The sequence below is a fragment of the Erithacus rubecula genome, assembly GCF_903797595.1.
Source record: "Erithacus rubecula genome assembly, chromosome: 8".
Lineage (NCBI taxonomy): Eukaryota > Metazoa > Chordata > Aves > Passeriformes > Muscicapidae > Erithacus > Erithacus rubecula.
In genome coordinates, this window is record NC_136659.1 from 15,217,863 (window position 1) to 15,233,739 (window position 15,877).

At 36.4% G+C, this 15,877-nt stretch overlaps 1 protein-coding gene across 1 annotated transcript; it reads right to left on the reverse strand.

Moving 5' to 3' along the window:
* Window positions 1-1,487: 1,487 nt before the first annotated feature.
* On the reverse strand, window positions 1,488-8,935 carry PJVK (pejvakin; the record flags this gene model as incomplete). Its single annotated transcript, XM_079311064.1, has 6 exons — window positions 1,488-1,912; window positions 3,180-3,284; window positions 4,295-4,412; window positions 5,099-5,240; window positions 6,530-6,725; window positions 8,725-8,935. The coding sequence occupies 6 exons, from the start codon at window positions 8,933-8,935 to the stop codon at window positions 1,611-1,613; spliced, it is 1,074 nt and encodes a 357-aa protein (XP_079167190.1). The 3' UTR covers window positions 1,488-1,610.
* Between the last annotated feature and the right edge of the window lie 6,942 nt (window positions 8,936-15,877).

A 15,877-nucleotide genomic window follows, 5' to 3' on the forward strand; every position in this document is an offset into this window, starting at 1 on the left:
TCCTACATATTCCAATCTACAGTATTGCTCAGTATTCTCTCATTCGGTGAAATACTGATGGAAGTAATGATTTCTGTTCTATTGAGTACACAAAAGTTAGAGTAACCTTTAACATAGCTGGAACTATGATGAACACTTCTCAATCCCCTGTAAAATAAAAAGGGAAAATAGAATCCCAGGAATACAACTCCTAGACCCCTGCAGGCTCCTAGCCTAGCTTCTTGAGGAAAGGCCATTTGCAGCAATTAACTATAAAAGCCCTTACAATAGGCAAATTCTGTTTATGGAATGTTAAGATAAAAATGTTTTAAAAATAATCTCTTTGATGTAATATTAACGTAAAGAATTTGGTGTTGAAGAAAAAGCAGTATTTTGTTTTTAAACTTTGACTTAGTAATAATTATCAAGCTTGCCAGTTTTTTATAAATCTATACTATGATAATTTATTGAATGAGGTTTAAGATGATGGGAGATAATATATATAAACATAAGTAATTAATTACTTGGGCATCATTCTGGTTTTCCTCACTGGAAAAATGCAAAGAAGTAGCAGTAGTTAATAGACAGTAGTTATATCTGTTAACTGTTCTGCTTGTGTAGAACACATCATAACTCTTGTGTAACATACTCACTCTTCTCACATGAAAAGCTATTTCTCATTTCAACCTGTAATAATCAGATGTACAAAGTGAAAGTGGCAGCACAAGTGAAAAGAGCTTCCTTACCTGGGTGTTCCTTGAAATAATTTCAAAAGGTATGAAAAGGTTTTTTGCTCTGCCAATGTAAAACAGTGTGGTGAGATGTTTAACAGCACCCTGCCCCACAGCCCAGTCCCAGCCCTGGACACAGCTCTGGTGTTCCAGTCCTCAGCAGACTCCAGTTCCTGAGGCTGGGATGCACCTGTTAAAGACCTTCACCCCTGAAATCTTGCTGAAGTGAGCAGTTCCATTAGTTTCAGCAGCTTTCAAAACATTTGCTAAGCAGGATTTTTCCTGAGCACATAAAAGAAAGTCAAGAGCAGATGTGACATAAAATCCAGCTGCAGTAGGTGGGCTGGTTGGTACTTTTTAATAATCTAAGCAAACTTGATATACAGCAACAGCACCCTAATATGAAACTCCCATCCATAGTTCCAGTTGTTCCCTTTTGTAACTGAAACGTTAGACTGAGCTAAGTTTTAGCATGTTTTTTAATCTGATACTTCAATTAAACATTCATGAGAACACTAAATTATTAACAAATATTCTCATTTAACCATCATATGCTAGTGTAGAGAAAGGCAACATTTTGGGAGTTTAACAACAAGTTTGTGTAAACAACTTTAAGTTCTAGCACATATTTTGAAATTATGAAAATACTATTTAAAATACGATTTTCATTATCATGATAATGAGAAGGTTCTAGGAAAAATAGCAACATAAGGAGTTCGTGAGCATTTTAAAGTAGAGGTCATTGACTGTGAAGCAAAGAATTTGAAGATAACAGTGTAATAAAATGTTTTGCACTTTCACTGTTTTGCATTTCACAATGGGAGACATATTTACTATCTCTGAAAAGTTTGTGGCACAGTGATGCCCATGTCTGTGACAGCAGGCACTTACCCAGATCAGTTACTTCATTCTCTTATGCCAGAGGTCAAAACAGGGCACAGCATGCAGTCGTACATACTTCTGTCCATTAAAAGAGCACTCCAAGCATCCATAGACTGTCTCCCTTTTAGAGCTTCCCATTCCACACAGGACACAGGGGCCTTTGGGGATGTTGTTATTAAGTAAATTAATTCGGATATGAGAACCGTCTCTGAGATAGCTTGTAGAGAGATCAGTCATGCTTGCAGCTTTTTCATAATAATCTGCAAAAAGGTCCTCCAAGTAAGGATCAGAGTTAGCAACGATTTCCACTACTCCCTTATCTGAAAAAGAGCACACAAGAAAAAGAAGCAGTGATTTCTTACTACATTATGATCTGTTGTTTAAAAAATGTCATTTTATTATAGAAATAGTAACTGATTCACAAAACTGTTCTAAGCATGACATATAGATTGTTTCCCATGGAAAACCCTGTGTGTTGAAAATTTTTCTTCACTTAACACTGACAAAAGAATTTTTTGTGTATTACCTATGTAATTATATTTTTAGAAATATACATAAAGGATAGGCATGAGGAAGGCTTCTAAGAAATTGGTGCAACCTCAAACCACAGCTGTGTTTTTCCCCGTTTCTATTTTTGCATTTCTAGTTTTATGTCCTAAACATTGTAAATACACTTCTATTTCCTATTATTTATTAAAAAATCCCACTAACAATATGTTTGGAAAACTTGGAGGACTCCTTGTTAACCTCCTAGCAGATTTCTGTGCCAGGTAGGAACTGCCTACCTTTCCCTCTCTCTTCAGACTGACGAGATTGAGTGAAGAACTTTTAGGCATCTACAGCTCCTGAGATGTATCATACCCACTGAAGATTTATTCCCCTAGTGTGGACTGGAGCAGCACTGAAGGCTTGGTCCATAAAAGTCCTTTCATCAAGAATGGGATACAGTGGAGAAATGCCACCTATACAGAGCAGCCTTTGGGACATGTTTACTGCTCAGCATTCATCTTCACACTCAGATCTGCAGATTTACAAAGTACTTGGACCAAAGAGTGTTACAATTTTAAGATCTGGAAAGCTGCATAAATCTGCATTTTTGTTGGATAATATGTTCATATTAGAATGAAAAAAGAGGACTGTGATGGCATCCTGGCCATGTCCCTGCCATGAGAACATAGTGCCTAAGGACTACATTCAATTATTTCAGTTAATGTGGTTTGCTATTTAAACTTTCAGCTTTTTGCCCTCAAATATTACTATAACTTGTATTCTATAATACCAGCTGTAAATGGCAAACTCATGAAAGAGGTTCAATGTTAAGTTAGCTGTCTAATTACTCAATACTGGTTTATCAACAGCCATAAGTTTTAAGATATTTAGAGTTTAACAAACAGATTTGTTATTTCTGAGAGACAGATTCTCAAATGTAAATTTTAATAACTCTACAATCATTTAAATACACTGGAAATCGAGAGGTATGTTTTGCATCAAAATTATTTTCTTTAAGCCTTTACTTTGCACAGAAATTAAAGAAACAAAGATACACTTTAAAATAAGACATTTGTATATAAATATCAAAAGTCATACTTCGATGGAACAAATTATTTTTTAATCTCCTCAATTTGGTTAGTGAAGATGATCCAGATTTCTCTCTTTCAAATCCTCCTTTTGCAATTGGAGTCACACAGAGTTCTGTAAAAATGAAAAATTTTTAAAAGGACTAAATATAAAAGCCATGATTGCACAACAATTTAATAAGCTTTCTAATCAATAAAGTTAACAGTGATTAAATTTAACATTGTTAATGTTTTTAATGGCTAGTACAAGTTTGCACACAATAATAGCCCACGGAATCAAGTAACACAAAAAATTCAATGGGAATTTTTAACTTCTAGTGGCTTTCAGTTAACATCCTCAGGGCCTGTTTTGGTTCATACACAAATTTTACTCATGTTAAAGGGTTAGGACAGTCAGTGTCATACCAATGGGAGCCCTGAATCTGGAGGACAAACATTTCTGCAGTCTTACTTGAAAGTAGAAATGAAACATAGTAAGCAAGGCTGTGAGTTCTGTACTCACCATTTCCAATACTGAATCAATTACTAAAACTTTTTTGAAATAAAAACAAGTATCATCTATGTTTCTATCCATAACTTGAAAAAAAAAAAAAATCTTTATAGTAAAATGTAAGGTATGCAATTTTTCTTTTTGATTACTGCAATTATTTTCTTCTAAATAACTTTAGATATTTATATATGCAAATGATGTATCAGACTGAAATTAAAGCCCAAACAATGTTATTAGTTCAGGAGTTCTGTACACTTTTTTCTTTACTTGTATATTTGTACCTGCCAATTTTATGCAAAACTGATCAGATAGTCTCAGAAACCTGTTCCTCACCAGCTGGAAACATAAAGTGTGACTTTTTGTTCCATGCCACCAAATAATTTAAAAAATATGAAGTCAAACAAATTTTTAAAAAATGTTCCCACAGCAGACTATTTTTTAGTGCTTGCCTTGTTTATCTTTTCAAGCACTGTTTCTGTCAGAATGTCAGAATACTTATGTGCATAAAATTAGAGCATCCCATTGTATGGGATCAGGGCTTACATATATTAAGAGCAATAAAAGAGTTTTTAGAGTTTTAAAAACTTGGATCATTATAAATAATAGCAGTAATGACAGTAATTCACATCACTTACCAAAATTACCATCCAAATGAATGTAGAGTTCAAATACACTAAAAGCAATGGTTGTATGTGCAGGAAAAACAATGGCTTTGTCCCTCCCTTTATAATTCTGGTCTTCAATTATGTGAAACTATAATTTAGAAAAGGATCAAAAGAAAAAAGTTACACATTGAAATGAATAAATAAATATAATACTAATCTTAACTTCATATATTGAGAATTATAATGCCAGGGGAGAACTTTGAAATTGAAGATCAAATTTCACAACTAAAGAATTTTCTATAACTACTTTGCATTTTAATAAATTTTGATATAGAGGGAGTAATTTGCGTAACTTAACTGAAAATTATGTGAATGATTTATAAATACTAGAAAGAGCAAAGTTAGAAGACTTGTAGGTTTAATTATTCAAGCACATTGAAGGGGAGGAGGGAGGAAGAGCAAAAAATGGAGATGCCAACCCCTCAAATAATAACCTGAAATTCCACGGTGTTACTGAACTTGATCATAATAATGAAAGAAAGGGTTTATGTTCATTAGAAAGTCAAACTAAAGGTAGTAAATTCCACATTTTTGCTGAGGCTTTACCCCAAGCAATGGCTTGTTGTCTATCCATCCTTTCATGCATTTCCCAGCCCTCAGTCACATAAGCACTGTTAACAAAAGACCAACTTTCAAACCATTTTACATCAGTACAATAATATTGATTTGCTTCAGATTTTTTCTGAGCACAATTAAATCAACCCACAGAATTTATAAAAATGAGCATTTTATGCTTGATCATTTAAGTTAGAGAACTTTGTCAAACATATTTACCCTCATTGTCTCTCCACGCATTCCAGTATGGACAGTTAATGAGCACTGCCTTGTAGTTCGAATACTTTCCATGACCACACACAAAACTTCCATCCTACTTTTTCTTGATTGATGGACCAGACAGTGATCAAAGTTTATTTTTCTAAAATCAAGAGGGAGGCAGGAAGGAAATTCAGATATAATTAGCAGTTTACAAAGCAGCTAAGTGACTTTGAATCAGTAAACAAATCACCATAATGTCTGTTTCATAGCAGTAAAACAACTGAACCTAGGAGATCTCCAGAAACTTAATACTGGTTTTCAGTGTTTGGGAACAGAAGAACTAAAAAACTCAAGGAAAGCAGGATTGTATAGATGTTAGAGAGAATTTCTGGGACTCTGTGGAAAATCCAAAGCCTATGCAGCTGACTCCAGTTTTAGTGACATTAAATGAAAAAAATCCTCTATTACTTGTAAACAATACAGAACAATCATGAAACAAGTGCTTGTAGAAAAATTTCTACAAACAGTGGCAGTTAGTTCTATAACACCAAATCTTTTTTTTTCAGGAGACTAGATCGTCTTTCCTCAAACCCAGTTATTAATGATAACATTTGGAAGTTACAAATAAAGTAGGAAAAGGTAGGCATGGAAGGAGAGGATACAGGTACAAAATGGCATGCACTTCTTGGTAAATAACAAGTAACAATATATATTTTCAAATGCCAAATGTTGCATCATGCATAGTAAATAATTTACTGGCATGCACTCCTGGGATTCACTGGGATCACATTGTTACCAAGGGACAGTCTTTGAAATATGAAAAAAAGCATCACCTAGAATTAGTCTCATCATGTTTCTACACACTTGACACCTGTGCTAGCAGCACAGGAACACCAAGTCCATTTTCAGTGTCCATAGTTCAACAAGAATGTTGGTAAAGGAGACTAGAGTTTAAAAAAAGCCACAGAAGGTTGTGAAAAATTCAGGTAGATAAACCTATTTTGTTTTTTGCAGAAAAGGCTGTGTAATAGCTCAATAAAACCTCTAAGTACCTACAATGGCAATAATATATATGGCTCTCTAGTTCATCAAAGTCAAAGAAATTCTATTTCTGAAACATGAAGTTCGGTAATGTCATTCAAAGTAGATTTCAAAGTTTCAATACTACAGTATAACACAGATAGGAGTTTGGATGGACTCTTCCTTTCTGAATTTGTTGGGGTTTTTTTCTGAGAGATGAACCATAATTCAAAGAATTCAGGAAAATTGTACAGCCTGTATTTTACAGGTCATGTGTCTAATCCCAGTGATCCAACCTGATACCCTTGAAATATCAGATGGTGACTTCAACTGATTGACTAAAGATAATCAAACCTAACCACTTCAGACTTTCAACCTAACTATGTGAAATAGAGTTATGGAAACAGAAATCAAAACACAGAATACAACCTTGTAGTAAGTTCTTTAAGTAATGTTGGTACTTCAACTTCATGCTTGGTCACTATGCCAAATGAAGCTTTAAAGGCAACAGAATCAGATCCAGCTACATCAAAACCAACATCATTCATTATCTGATTTCCTCTCTTGCCATTAAGAGAAACATCTGATTTGTCTTCATAGTTGAGCAGCTGGTAAGATGAGACACCTGATGAAAGAAGATAACCTTTGTGTGATGAAAAGTCTGAACACAGGATTTTCACTTAGCAAGAATAAATGGTACCATTCCTACCATGCTTAATCACTTTGATATGAAATTCAGAGCTACATTGGGCACTGTTTATTGGTGTTACTACTGATGATTGATGGAAAGAGTACATAGGAGTCCTGGGTTTGATTAGAGCTATTTTCAGATTTCTGGGTTCATCATTATTCTCCTCAAGTCTTCTACCTGTAACTACAATGCTGATATGCATAAACTGCACGTGTAGTGTGTTCTGGCTTTAATGACAGAGGCTCTGAAACCCAAAATTACTCAGTGGAGGCCGTACAGAATATTGAAACTAGGAATAAAATGAAAGCCACGGTATAAAAATTATTAGGGAATTCTGAATTTTAGCTATATGCCATACAAAGATCCTAATTTTTCTTCATTTTTGCAGTACATGAATGAGATATGAGTACATCAGAAACATTAACTCTGCCCAGGGACTATGTCAGTTTATTTTGGAGGAAAACAACAGATTAATTCTGACTTGCTTGAAAGTTTGCATTCAATTATTGTACAATCAAAGGTAGGTACCAAAGCATCTCTACAAAAATGTCTTTATAATATCAAATGCATTTCCCTTACACTACCAGAGAAAATACTAGATCACACGGGTTACCAAATTAAAATGAACACAGGGATTAGATTTCCAAATACATCTAAGAATCTGTAGTTTACTGCTTTTTATTATTTTTAATCCTTTGAAGATATTAGGATAAACTGACATTAAGAAATTACCTACTATGAATCCTGTTTGTGTTATTTTTAATGAAAAAGAAGGTTCATATATTTTTCATAATTTTAAAGGGATTGGAAATGTTTGGCTTTGTCACAAAAAAAAGGAAATTCAATTACAAACTTCTTTGCTTGTGTTGAAGGCCAATACTTTCTGCTCATGATATTTAACCTTTACAAAAAAGACTAGTAAGGGTTTGTGAGACTTTTTAATGAGGTTTTGCAACCTTTTTCTCAGACTTTTTAATGAGATTTTTATTTTTATTTTTTTCTTTCAGGACAAGCCAGCTGACTTCTCCTCAATGTAAGACATTAGATTAAAATTCTTCTTATCATGCTTGTGTCCTGAAATCCCCTCTTGTGGGATCAAGGGGTATTTCTGTCTTCCTGTTCCCATAGTAGGTTATCTTAGTAGAGTTTTTAACTGATACATTTTTGTGCAATATCATAAGCAATTTGTCAAAATTGGTATATTTAAAAAAAAAAACAAACCAAAGCACATAGACATGAATTACACACTTTTCAAAGGAATGTACAGGAAGATACAGGCAGCACAGTTCAATTTGGCACCTCATAATTCTCATAGAATCTCCTCAAAATTTATGCTATTGCATAGAAAAGACAATTTTTAAAATGTTAAGCTTTTTAAATACACCCCAAAGATTGCAAAGGTGGAAAAAGTGTTACGAAAATCCAATTACATCAGGCAGATGCAATAGCTGTGTTCAAATGCTTCTGCCTGTGCAGAGCTCAGTTCAGCTCCAGGGACTGCCAGCATAGAAGAACTGTGGAACTGAGCCCATCCTTACACACTTAAAAGTGAGTGCACAGAGAAAGGGTCACTTTTCTAAGCAAATTTTATGTAGCATTAATCAACTTACATCAGTACATCTGTCAGGAATTTGTGGCTCGTGAAAAAACAAGCCTTAACTGAATTTGTTTAATACTAGTTCAGAAAATACCAATGCTTTTTATATAAATGATTTTTTAAAATTCTTTTTCCAGAAAGTTCTTTTTTCCCTTTTTTTTTTTACCATTTTGATTTGTACCTTTTTCCTTTAATATTTATTACATGACTAAGCAAAAAAAAAAAAAAAGTTATTACCCATTTACTAAGGAAACTACCTGCACAGTTTAAACTGTTTACTATGTATTTACTAGAAAACATGCATTTTTCCACTTTGAAGAAAGATAAAAATCTTACCTGCAGAAATTTCCTTCTCCCCTTGAAGAATGTCTTTTAATGTGAAAGGTGTTGAAGCAAATTTAGATTTTTTTGAAAGTGAACATTTTCTTTTTTTAATCACAAGGCTCAGAGGTTGGTATCTGTCAGCTTCACTGAGGCTGGGCACTGGAACTAATCTTCCTCCATCACCAACCTGTTTGACAAAGTTTTTGGTTGCAGCAGCAAACATATTATGACATTAGTAATGATAATAATAAAAAGCACTGTATCAAGTGTAGCTTCCAGACATCGAGCCCATGTTCAATTCTTTTTATATTGTTCTTGCAAATAAATTAACATGCTTTGAAAAAAATTAAATCTAACTGCTTTTTCTTAGACTGAGTTATATTTCACTTTTAAAGAATCGGCAGCATCTCAGCTACTGAACTTCTGTGCTGTACTGCTTGAGACTTCTCTCAGAGACCTTCAGTTAAGCTCTCTAATTCTGCATGATGAATAATGAATTACCAGTGTAAACTGAGAGGGAAATGCTGCCTTTTTCTTGGCTGTTTGTTGCTACTCTTTAAAATCAAAATTTACTGTCACAGAAGGAGAATACTAACTTCCACAACCCTCAAGCTTCCCACTAGGAGTTATTGGTGTACTGCTGTTTGTTGGGTCCTTGGTGCAGCTGAATCCTGGTGTTTTAGCAGCCCAGCAGAGCAGCCCAGCCATGCTCAGGGAGGCTCTGGAATTACCCTTTGATGAGCTCTGTGAGATGGTGTTGCCTTTCACAGCCTGGCACAGCCTGCCTGGGGAGCTCAGCTGGGGACTGGGCTGGAGTGTGAGATGAGGCAGGGGAGCACCAGTGGGCTCCCATCGTCGTCCCTGTGGCACAAGGGCTAGGCTTGAGCTGCATGCTTTGAGCTCACACTACTGAAAACATCCTTAAATGTGAGAATTATACAAAATAATAAAAGTAAAATTGTAGAAAGAAGTGGCAGTATTGATAGAGGAATGAGGAACAACTCAAGGATCCAAGATATAAAGCACCAGTGTAAACAGACAGGAAACTGCAAAGAAAAAAAAGATAAACAGTAGAGAGCACTGTGGAGGGTCTGTGAGACCCTCATGTAAACAATTACTTGATATTCTAATAAAATTGACTAACACAGAACTGGCTAAACCTTGTAGCACTTCTTCCAGACACTCCCAGTAGATAAAGCATCAGCCACAGGCTTGTAAAGTTACATATCTGTAGGAATATTATCCCTGGTTGCCAAATAACAACTGGTTTAATTGGCTTTTTTTTCTGAAGTAAAGTTTTCATGCAAAAGTATCTTGAGACTGTTTCTATTATTTGAACATATATTTAATAATTTATCATGTGTCAATACTTCCATAATATTTTTAAAGGTTCAGGGTATCAAAAAGTCCAACAAAATGGCAAGAAGAGGAGGGCATTACTTCAGCTATCTAAGATGAAAGACTGCTGGATCTTTTTGCTTACTCTAGAGGGTGCTGAAAAATCAAGTCAGGTTATAAATAGACATTGAATTGAAAGCATGGAAAGGCTGCTATTAAAATCCTGTACATATTTACTCAATCAAAACACATTAACAGATCTGAGAAGCTTTCAAACGGAAGGAAAATCTAAGGGAACTCCAAAATGAAAATTGTCTGTTGATCCTTGGATTAGATTAATTAAAATGTATATATACATTTGACAGGATTCTATTTTTCCTACAAATTATTAGGATCAGCTGACACTTTATTCAACAGGCATTTGTGTTTTTCTTACTCAATACGTGGTCATAAATCATACTCAATCTGATGTAGCTCTAATTTGGATAATGGATAGTTTCATTTGATATGTTTATGTTCTATTCCTGTTACACTAACACCCTGTAATCCATCATAAATGCTTCAGCAGATGTTTGTGTTGTCCTCATGCCACAGATCAGAGAGCAGGGGCCCAAGTACAGTAGCATTGCCATGTTCTGAAAATATCCATTAATTTTGCACATCCAGGTGAAGAAAGTGAAGGTATTTCTCTGCTCCTCCAGCACTAGACACTGTTGTACTTGGCACATGAGTGTATTTATGAACTTCCAGTGTTTCTGCAGCTCTGGTGAGCTCTCATTTTGGGCAACAAATGAAGGAAAAACATCTAATTTCCAAGTGAATAAGTTATGCCTGAGTCATCACTGGAATAAAACAATCTTGCCTTGTCTTGTTTTTTTGCAGTTAATAGACAATTCCATAATGAGTTTTGTTTTAATATTAGATAGTTATCCTACATTATGCCTTGCAGGAATGTCAGTCACCTGTCATTATAGAGCATCTAAAGAGGCATTTATAAGGTGATCTAAGGTGATGCAAACTAGAGATTCGGCCAAGGAACTGAAAATGTGGAATTATTTCAATTATTTCAATCCAGAAGTTTTAAACTATCTGTAATCCACTTGAACTGATCTGATTTTATTTCTTGTCACAGTCAACCATATCATAAGATTAGCATGATTAAGCAGGCAGTTGAAGGGAGAAAATAAATCTTCAGTGCTAACTGACTGGATAAACTTAGTTCATGTTTCACTTGAAAGGATTAAACTCATAATCTATATCAAATTATGCTGGTAATTTGTTTAATATCTTCTTAGTGTACAAAAAGATGCCATCAGTTGCCAGATCTCCTGGCAACTGAACAGAATGTATCATGTACACTTCAAATGCCTTTGAACTGTATTAACATTTACCTACAGATCTCTGCAAAAGAACAAGGGCAAGAATTTAACATATAAAAAACAGCAAAAGAAAATGCTGCTGAAAAAATTACTTACAAAATTCCATAACTTTCCAGCATATGGCATGAGTATTTCCCTAGAAAGACAGGATATGTGCAATATAGACACTGTGATATTTCAGGAGGCAACAAAAATAACATTTTATGGGACAAAATATGGTCCTTATTACATACACACTTTTTGGGATTTTTCCCAACAATCTGAGTTGGGTTTAACAGCATTTGATTTCTTTTTTGGGTTTTTTGAGATGACATTCATCTAGAGATTCTCATGTATGAGCAACCCAGCCGGTTTAATACCATGACTTACATAACTTCAGAGCTCCTGAAACACACACTCTGGTGATTGTTTTATATCCTCTCCACAGCCTTACCTTTCAGCTTCCAGACCTTTGCTCACAGACATACAGATTACTTAATCTATGTTCCATGTGTCCACCTTCAGAGTGTATGAAATCCCAGCTTTTGCTTCTTTGTAACTGCCCAGTATGAATGGCAAAGTTTTCAATGGGTGTGTTAGCTGTGAAGCCTTTACTAAAAAGAAATGCAGAAGTAGCTCTCCAGGGACAGATTTGCCCAGACAGCAGGTTTGCATTTACACTCACCACCTGTGAGAAGCAGGCACATCTTTCAGCTCTCAGTCTGGCAACTGACAGCATCTTTTTGCTCATTAAGAAGATATTAAACAAATTACCAGCATAATATGGTGCAAATTTTGGGTTTAATCTTTCCAATACCAGCTCAGTTTATCCAGTCAGTTAGCACTTAAGATTTCTTTTCTCCCTTCGTATTCCAGCTTTCATTTGTTACATAAACATTGCTGCATACAACAAAGCTACTTTCATCATATAACACTATCAGATTGTGAAGACAAATCTGGGAAAAAACAAGTCAGTGTGACCTAAAGTAGGTTTAATGTTTCCTTTCCTTTGAAGGATGCTGCCCAAATGGCTAAATCCTTTTTATCCAGCATCTCTCAGTAGGTGTGCCTGTGTGAGTTTTGTGGGCTTGCCCATCCACCTGTATAGGATGTAGAACTGAAGATGCTGCTGTGCCACGATATCTGAAGAAGTTACAAAGAAAAGGACTTGTCTACTGTGTTATAACTCACACTGTCCATGCTAAGCTGTCTGATGGGTGCTGGTACAGTTTTATCTATATAAAACTTCCTTCAGTCACAGACATCTTGTTACTTGCTGCTTCTCCTTCTGCCTTACACTGAGCAGCAGGACTGCTTTTATTTTTGGCACTGACACCAGCTGTTCTGTGGCACTGGGTAATTAACCTTTGTGCAACTTGCCCTGTGTACCTGTGCTCATGTATCACTTCTCCAGAAGGATACTGCAGATATTCCAGAAGGATTACTATTGTAAAGTACTCTCAGATCTTTGAATACAGAGTGTTTATAAACAGACAAAATTAAATCAGTGTTTGTAGGGCATGCAAAAATTTCATAATCACCTCTATGTTTATTCAGTCTGTTCCTTTCCATGCTACAAGAATATGTCTTCATCTGGTTTCCTAATTCATTCTTTTCACACATGTAGGCATAAAGTAGACTTGAGCAGTTTACAGATACTAAACATTTTAACAGAAAGGTGACATAAAAAATTCTTGTCACCAAACATGAAAAGCAGCCTGATACTGTTGCTGACACTAGGTCAGCTGAACAGCATTTAAGTGAAGTCCAGTTGAACTTGAACTGAAGAATGGATGTGCTCTTGTGCTATCTCTCGAATTTCTCTGGCTGCTAAATGTAATGCAAGGTCCTCAAAAATAACCTACTTAGGCACTTAAAACATAATTAACACCTTAAATTTTATCAGTTGAAAGAAATAACCTAACATCCTTACCAGAACTTGTAGTTCACCTGCAGTCCAACAAGTAACCTTTTGAGAATGTTTAATTACATTTTTTTCTTCCACTGACTTGTCAAAAAACTTGCTCAAGAAGCCTAGGGTGGTTGTGAAATTTGAGCTAGCAATTAGCTCCTTTTCTTTACTGAAGGAAATGTAGCCACTCATCAGAGGGAAAAGCAACAGCATACTTGGTTTTGCTTTGGAACTTATCCTTGTAATTACAAACATCATCTAATGCAGTCTCATCACAGGCAAAAAGCATCTTCACAACAGATTCATGTCTGCAACATGCATTTATGCACACCTTTTTATTTTCCTAAATTTTTTAATATACCAGCATTAATATGTACTTGAGATATAGATTTGGGATATACAACCTAACCTGCCTCTTTATCTACTCCAAGTTAAATCTTAGACATAGCTCTCAGAAATAAAAATGTCAGCCTAAATATAAGACATTTTATTTGCTGCTCTTCAGTAAAATTAGACTCACTACTTAATCAACAGAGACTACCTCCTCAGCTACCCCTGGTACTCTGGGTTTGGATGATATTTCAGCTTAGTTTCCTTTAACCTTAGTAATAATTACTTACCTGAAAAATAATATTCCATATTGAAGTGCAGTGTTTTTTTGACATTTAGACCAACTTAAATATTTAGTAGGATCATGAGGACTTGAAGAACCATGCAGCCTGATATGTTTGCTGTGAAAAAAATGCTATGTATCATCATACCAGAACAGATTTTTGTACCAGCAGTGAAACTTGGAACAGCTTTCTGTGGGCAACTCCTTTAGCTGAGTCAGGATGAAATCCTGTCAATGGCTTCCCACACTGTCTCACTTCACCACACCACAGCACCTACATGTTTGTGGTTATGGAGAAATATCACCTGTCTCTGGCTTAGATTGAATCTAAATATGCAATTTACTTTCATACCTGAAATAATAACTTTGATGCTAAATTAAGTGTCAAGTTGCTCATGCTGCCTCTCAGGCCTCTTGTGCTCTATTCCCAAATGTTTGTTGTGTTTATTTATTTTTTTTTTCATCAATTAAATAATGATATAGGACTTTTCACATTTCACTCATGCCGAGTCACAGTCATCCATTCAGAGTAAAGGACAGATCTCAACTGGACAAAGGTCAAAGCAGAGCCGAGTTTCACTCATGGAACAGTTTAACAGGGAGAAAAGCTCCACGTGTGCCCCTGCCTCAAAGCACATGTTTGGACAAACGTGCACTCTGACACAAGACAGAAAGCAATTGCTTTCTCTCAGGCAGCATTCCAGACTGTTTGAACACTTGTTCTTTCTACAATGCCAAGAAATAACAAACCTTAATTCCTCCTCCCAAGCAAATTCTTATTTCTTATTATGCTTTCATTTTAAGGGCTGAACAGCTGACAAGAACACAAAAATCCCAAAATCCCACATACTGTTATTTTTCCAAGAGGCCAGACAGGGTGGGTGTCATGCAATTATTTTTTTTCTTTCATTCCCACTTTTTTCAAATCTATTAGAGAACATCAGGAGCTAACACCCTCTCTCAAAACTGGAGAAGTATACTGCAAGTATGGTCTAATCATAAGGAATAAGATGAAATGGGGAAGGAGGGAGGGAAGGAAGGAAGGAGGGAAGGAAGGAAGGAAGGAAGGAAGGAAGGAAGGAAGGACGGGAAGGAAGGGACGGAAGGGAGAGGGAAGGAAGGAAGGTAAGGAAGTCAGGACGGACGGTAAGGAAGGAAGGACAGGAAGAACGGAAGGAAGGAAGGAAGGTGAAGGAAGGAAGGATCGGTAAGGAAGGAAGGAAGGAAGGAAGGAAGGAAAGGACGGAAGGAAGGAAGAAGGACGGAAGGAAGGAAGGCAGGAAGGAAGGAAAGGAAGGAAGGAAGGGAAGGACTGAAGGAAGGACGGAAGGAAGGAAGGACGGAAGGATAAGGAGGAAGGACGGAAGGAAGGAGGCAAGGACGGAAGGCACGGAGAAGGAAGGAAGGAAGGAAGGCAAGGAGGACGGAAGGAAGGACGGAATGATAGGAAGGAAGGAAGGGAAAGGAAGGAAGGACGGATAGGAAGGAAGGAAGGAATGGAAGGAAGGGAAGGAAGGAAGGCAGGAGAGTAAGGAAGGAAGGAAGGAAGGAAGGAAGAGAAGGAAGGAAGGACCGGACCACGGCTAGGAAGGAGCACGGAAGGAAGGCACTAGGGCAAGGAAGGGAAGGATAGGAAGGAGCGGGCAACGGAATCTAAGAAGACGGAAGGAAGGGAAGGACAGAAGGAAGGTTAAGGAAGGAAGGAAGGAAGGAAGGAAGGAAGGAAGGAAGGAAGGGAAGGAAGGCAAATGGAAGGACGGAAGGAAGGAAGGACGGAAGGAAGGAAGGAAGGAAGGAAGGACGGAAGGAAGGAAGGAAGGAAGGAAGGAATGGAAGGAAGGACGTAGGAAGGAAGGAAGGAAGGAATGAAGGAACCCGAAGGAAGGAAGGAAGGAAGGAAGGAAGGAAGGAAGGAAGGAAGGAAGGAAGGAAGGAAGGAAGGAA